The sequence below is a fragment of the Centruroides sculpturatus genome, unplaced genomic scaffold, assembly GCF_000671375.1.
Source record: "Centruroides sculpturatus isolate CEXI.00-Female unplaced genomic scaffold, Cexi_2.0 scaffold114, whole genome shotgun sequence".
NCBI classification, from domain to species: Eukaryota; Metazoa; Arthropoda; class Arachnida; order Scorpiones; family Buthidae; genus Centruroides; species Centruroides sculpturatus.
Genome location: NW_019384417.1, coordinates 246,735 through 252,826, shown reverse-complemented (window position 1 = coordinate 252,826; position 6,092 = coordinate 246,735). Strand labels below are relative to the sequence as shown.

At 32.8% G+C, this 6,092-nt stretch overlaps 1 protein-coding gene across 1 annotated transcript; it reads left to right on the top strand.

The window, feature by feature from the left end:
* Positions 1–3,160: 3,160 nt before the first annotated feature.
* Positions 3,161–5,709, top strand: LOC111619198 (sialin-like). The gene is made up of 7 exons (XM_023360888.1): positions 3,161–3,261; positions 3,394–3,596; positions 3,669–3,899; positions 3,964–4,147; positions 4,222–4,355; positions 4,436–4,579; positions 4,649–5,709. The coding sequence occupies exons 1-7, from the start codon at positions 3,225–3,227 to the stop codon at positions 4,808–4,810; spliced, it is 1,095 nt and encodes a 364-aa protein (XP_023216656.1). The 5' UTR covers positions 3,161–3,224; the 3' UTR covers positions 4,811–5,709.
* The last annotated feature ends 383 nt before the right edge of the window (positions 5,710–6,092 follow it).

The following is a 6,092-nucleotide window of genomic DNA, read 5'->3' as shown; positions in this document are numbered from 1 at the left end:
TTGGGGTGTTGGAGAGGGACGAGATCCGAGAAATCCCGGCCCAATTTTCTTCGAAAATTTATTCATTCGGATTCATTTCCGGTTTATTCAATCCATAACCAGATCGTCTATCCGGCCCGATATTTCCCATACTTATACATTCTAACACGAACGTATCGCATCCATTTCGTGTTTTATTATATAATGAAAACCATCGAAAGATTAATATTAAAAAATATAAAGTTTTGAAGGCGAAATGTTTTACAAATAAATGAATCTTATCTAAAAGTATAATGCACATCGCTCGTATAATGCAAAATTCTAGAAGACTTGATTTGTTCATTGCAATTTTGCATGTTCATTAGTCGATGTTTATTAGTTTACATCACGGTTATTTAATCTCCTGGTAATTCCCATTTTTATAAACGCGGGAGGTTGAATAATAAATCTCCAGATTTCTAGAAATTTTTGACATCAGAACGAATTTTCATTGTTATTAATATCAAATTTTAATATTTAATACAGTGATACCTCGAACTTACTCGATAGGTGGGACCGAGTGATAACCGCTTAAGTCGAATTCGCGTAAGTCGGGGTATAATTTCGCAATTTATGTAAAATCCAAGTCGGATGTATGTAAACTAATAAATGTTCTCGTTAATCTTATCTCGTCTTTTGATTCGTTCACGGTTACAAGAAATCACCACATAGAGTCTCTCGAGTCTCCGTAGATATAACAAACACAGAAATAAATAACACAAAATAAATTGTAACTATGTGTCGATTCCGCGCGACACGTCCGAACATGTAAGCCGAACAGTAGTGTGAGGAGAGTGAGTAATCGAGAGTTGCGTGGCGCTCAAACAAAAGAGGAATCGACGAGATTCGAAAATCGCGTAACTCCGGGTTTGCGTAAGTCGAGGTAGCGTAAAATCGAGGTATTACTGTATTTAAAAAAAAAAAAAAAAAAACAGATACCGATCAGTAGGAACTTTGAAACAAAAAAATTAGTTAAAATATGGCTATTTACTAATTTTCGTCGCAAACACGATATAAAGCTTTTTTTAAAACTGTCTTCCAAAGAAAAAGGATTATCTTTGCAATCGTGTCTTTTGGGAGGATTTTTTATAGGAAATTGGTCTCTATTTAGATGTTAGAGACTGTCCATAAATGGCGACCACACTGGAAAGAAGGGAGAAGTTTACAATTTCAACGAAGTCATACAAGGGGAGGGATGGGATTGAGTTTCAGTGGACGTCCGTTTATTTCATTAAACTTTATACAGTTTATGAAAAGGAATTAAAGGCTGACTGAAGAGGGTGAAAAGAATCCGAAATGCGTATCAATGAATAAATATTGTAATAAACGTCTTGTGTCCTATCAATTGCACTCCATTGTGCTGAATAAATAAAGCGAATAAGAAGACACTGTTTCAAAATTACAGATTTAGTCAGTCAAGCTGCTTCTAAAATTCCTTCTCATTCTTCTTAGCTCCCACATTCACATCACATTTAAGATTTACAGTTGTTTTATTCCATAGCTTCGTTATTCCCATTTTATCTCGTTGCTTCCATGAGTTTTCTCCTATTCACTCCTTTTTGTGGAAAGACAATTACTATTTACAATTCTACTATTTTTCATCTGTAATCGTACTATTTTCTGCAACCGATCATCGCCTTTGCAATATGTTTATTATATCTTTAGCTTTCTATTTTGTAGCATCCAGCATTTAAAAAGCAAGATCGTGATACTGAAGTTACGCAGAGTTCTGTATATCAGTAATTTTATTTAAAGGATTGATAACACGGTATATTGAATTCGAATGTATGAATTTTTTACTTTTTTAAAGAAATTCTCTTGTATTACAAGACACCCCAAACTATAATCTGTGAGCTACGATGACACTTTCTTAGGGGAGAAATCTCTCTTATATCACGAAGAAACTTAAACAGTCTAAACAATAAAATCTCGCAAATTGACAAATGATTTCTTGTAATATAAATGTTACATAAAAAGTTGCGTTTTCAACAAAAATTTTACGAAATTTATATCATAATTTCGTGTGTTTGAGATTAAAAAGTTTGTAGTTTCATTATATAAAATTTATGCAAGTAAATTTTTATATTACTTCTGTATCAAGCCACCAATCTACTTAATAGTTTCACCCCGTTTTAAATCAGAATGGCGACGTTTACAGAGAACGAAAAGCTCTAAGGTGATGTACACAAAATTAATTACGTTCATGTTTCTTATACGAAAAAAAGGGTATAAATTTATTTATAAAATTGTTTTGTAGACTTCAGATTAATGACGGTCTTGATAATGTTATCAAGATAATTGTAAGTTTATGATGACAGAAAAATTACTAACATCGTTGTTAATCAGACAGAACGGAAGATACACTAGATGTTTAATTCACAAATGAATTCTATAAAGGAGAAAGAATTATAACATTAATGTAAGTCAGGAGGCCATAGCAACAACCTAATGTAAATTTCTATAAAAATTTCTCAAGTATTGGCAACAATTTAATTTCAATTTTTTAATCTAGTAATATTACATTTATATTTATTTATATTTTTTAAATATTTTTAAAATTATAAGATATTTTTTTATCTAAGAAGCTATTAAAAGAATGAATAATAAATTTAACCACTTATATAATTCAAGCTTTTTTTTTCTTTTTAAAATATGAATGATATATTAATTACAGCTTCGCGTACAGAAACCGAATACAAACAATTTCATAAAACTTAGAACTTTTATAAGGATTTAACTTTATATAACTTATAAATAGATAATTTAATTCGACCTGTTCTTAACTAGCAGAATCTTCCAGACAATACTTAAACAAGAGAGGGGACATCAGTTCAAGTAACTCGATCAAAAATATAAAACAAACCGTCTACTCAGACTGACCACAAAAAAAACTTCATTTAATAATAAGTTATTAATTAGGAAATCTTAAATACAAACCACACTCCTTCAATATTAAATATCTATAACATAAAAAAATATATCTACATATACGTAAATGGTTCGACGTAAGCAAATTAAGTTGCAATCCATTTTTTTGGCAGTAACATTTAAATTTAAAACTGTCGAAACGGGATTTGGACCGTAGATAGCGGGTTATATATCACTGATGCTGAATTATAATACAGTTGATAAAATTACGAAAGCTGAGTGACGTAAGCTTCTATACAAAAGTGACACCAGTCCATTCGAATGCTTCATACTTCAAAATGAAGCAGAACGTACGCGATGGAAAAACCTTATACAGTAAGTAACCTCTAAAATTTGATACATCTCTTATCTACGCTGTAAAATATTATTTGATTTTTTAAAAAATTGGAGCGTAACATAATTTTTTCACTTTCTTAAACAGTCCTTCCTTGTTTTCCTTTGTTATAGAAATCTTACCTGCACGATATGTGTTGGTTTTCTTTATATTTTTGGTATGTATGGAGATGTATGCTCATAGAGTCGTGCTAAACGTAGCTATTGTGGCCATGGTAAATAATTCGGCGATCGAGATGAGCGAAACTGAAAATGCTCTAACTCACGAATGCCCTGATAGTGCTGAAAATCAAAATATCACGTATAATTACAGAGAAGTGAGTGTCGTATCGTACATTACACATAATATAGTGCTCATCTGACTAATAGCTGTATTTTGTTTACTATAGGGAAAATTCGTTTGGAGTCAACCCGAACAAGGAATTATTTTAGGAAGTTTCTATTATAGTTATGTCATTTTTCAGTTTTTGGGAGGTTCTGTCATTCATCTGTTAGGTGTCAAGCGCACTTACGTTATTACTGTGTTTTTATCGTCGGCGTTATTATCGATAACACCATTTATAGCCGAACTTGGTATAGCGGCCTTGTCATGTCAGAGAGTTGTCTTAGGAGTGTTGCATGTAAGTTACTTAAACCATATTTTAATTTTTTTATATTTTCAAAGTAATTGTTTTTTAAATCTAGGCGCTGACGTTTCCATCAGGATTTACATTACTTTCAAGATGGTCTCCAGTTAACGAACGAAGTACATTAATGGCTATTTGCGAGAGTGGAAATTTGATTGGTTCCACAATTACTACTACATTGTCTGGTTACTTGTGCGAATATGGTTTCTCGGGTGGTTGGCCTTCAGCATTCTACGTCATTGGTAATTATCTAATTCATTCTATAGAGTTAATTATTATTCACCAATGTTAAACAATTACATTTATTATATTTCAGGTATTTATGGATGTGTTTTGTCCCTCGGTTTGTTATTTTTTGTATATGATTATCCGGAAGAATTTTCCGGCATTACTCAAAAAGAGATTCTTCATATACGACAAAACTCGAACAATAATACTAATAATATTAAGGTATATTGTAAATTGAGTTTTAAAATGTTTTGATACAGCGCTTCTTTATTGAGATAATTTTGTATATTTAACACAACCAGAAAATTCCTTGGAAGAGTATTTTAACATCTGTACCAGTATGGACGACGTGCATTGTAAAATTGTTGTTTCATTGGGGTTTCTATACCTTTCTATTAAAACTACCATCGTATGTCGAGAATGTTCTACATTTCCCAATACAGCAGGTAACGTCTGCCAATTTTAATGAACATTTTTAGAAGGAAATTCAGATTAATAAATTGATTTCTTTACAGAATGGCTTAATAAACGCATTCATGTATTCAGCGAATACGTTTGGCCTCATTATATCTGGTTACTTATCAGATTTGTTTATTAAACGTAAATATTTCAGCGTAACAAACGTCAGAAAAGGCTTCCAGACTCTTTGTAAGTGTAAATATTCTAATTATGTGTGACCAGAGTGTCGGTACCTCCTTGGCACCTCGTCACGACTGACACTACTGTGTCTTTAGAATATACACAGAAACCGCAATTTTAGAGCTTACGCGAGCGGTTACATGCGCGGGTGATCGGATTCGGGATGGAGGAGGGTTCAGAGACGGATTGGAAGTGATTCATTCGAATACAAGGTTAACAGCAAAAATAACTAATATAATGTAACGGAAATGACATCGCGTGTTGTTATAAATACCTAGTTCACGGGATATTCCAAATAGTCGTGGAGACACTTGGGAGGCCGGGAAATGTCTTTGAGAATGTCTTTAGGCCTTCAATGGCGATTAAATTCTATCGGACGTTAAATATGTCGGTTCTTCGTAGGTGTTCCCGGAGAAACACAGGATGATCGGGAGAAGCGGCGGAGACGGGCGACGGCGATAAAACCTTTCTGTTGGCACTGAGGGAATACTCTCGCGGACTCCCGACGAGCTCTGTTCCCTGAAATCTTCTTTTCACTCTTTCAAGTCACGTTGTCTGTCTTCACCAATAGGGAATTTTTTTGTTTTAGTTCCCAGTGACACATTCTGAGTTCCCTGGATAAGGAAACAATTCGGGGAAGAGAAATGCACTCATCTTCCGGTACTAAAATAGGGAAAGCTTTTTTTTCTAAAATTTAATTCAGTAGGAAAAATCAGGAAAAATGAATTTTCTCTCGAAATTCGTTAGGTCCGGTTCCTCCCATATACAATATAACGTTTCGATTATAATTAAGTTATTGTATCATTTAGCTATAATAGGATCCAGTGCATGCCTGATATGCATTCCTCAAGTTGGATGTGATTCAACAAACGTCATAATAATACTCGTCATGACAACTGGCTTCATGGGTCTTGTTGGTGGCGGTGACAACGCAATCATTCTGAACTTAGCACCTAAATATACAGGTAAAAACTAATTATATTTACTTCATTACATGTTAAAATTTTTCAAATGTAAACTTATATGTAGTTTATTCAATTTGTTCAATTTTTGTTGTATGTTCTTCAGTGTTTTTGTGTTTATTTTATATATTCCTCGATTGATTTGTTTTATTCTTTTCGCGCATTTGTTTTCTTTGGATTTTCTTTTAGGAAGAAACTGAAAAACCTCAAAAAGACTTCAAGAAACTTTGATTTCGATGGAATTTCTTTAACTTTTTATTATTTTTCATGAAATTCCGTGAAAATTTTATCATGTTTTTGAAGGTCTTTATATATACTTGATATATATCAAGTTACGTATGTGTAGTACGTATGTTGG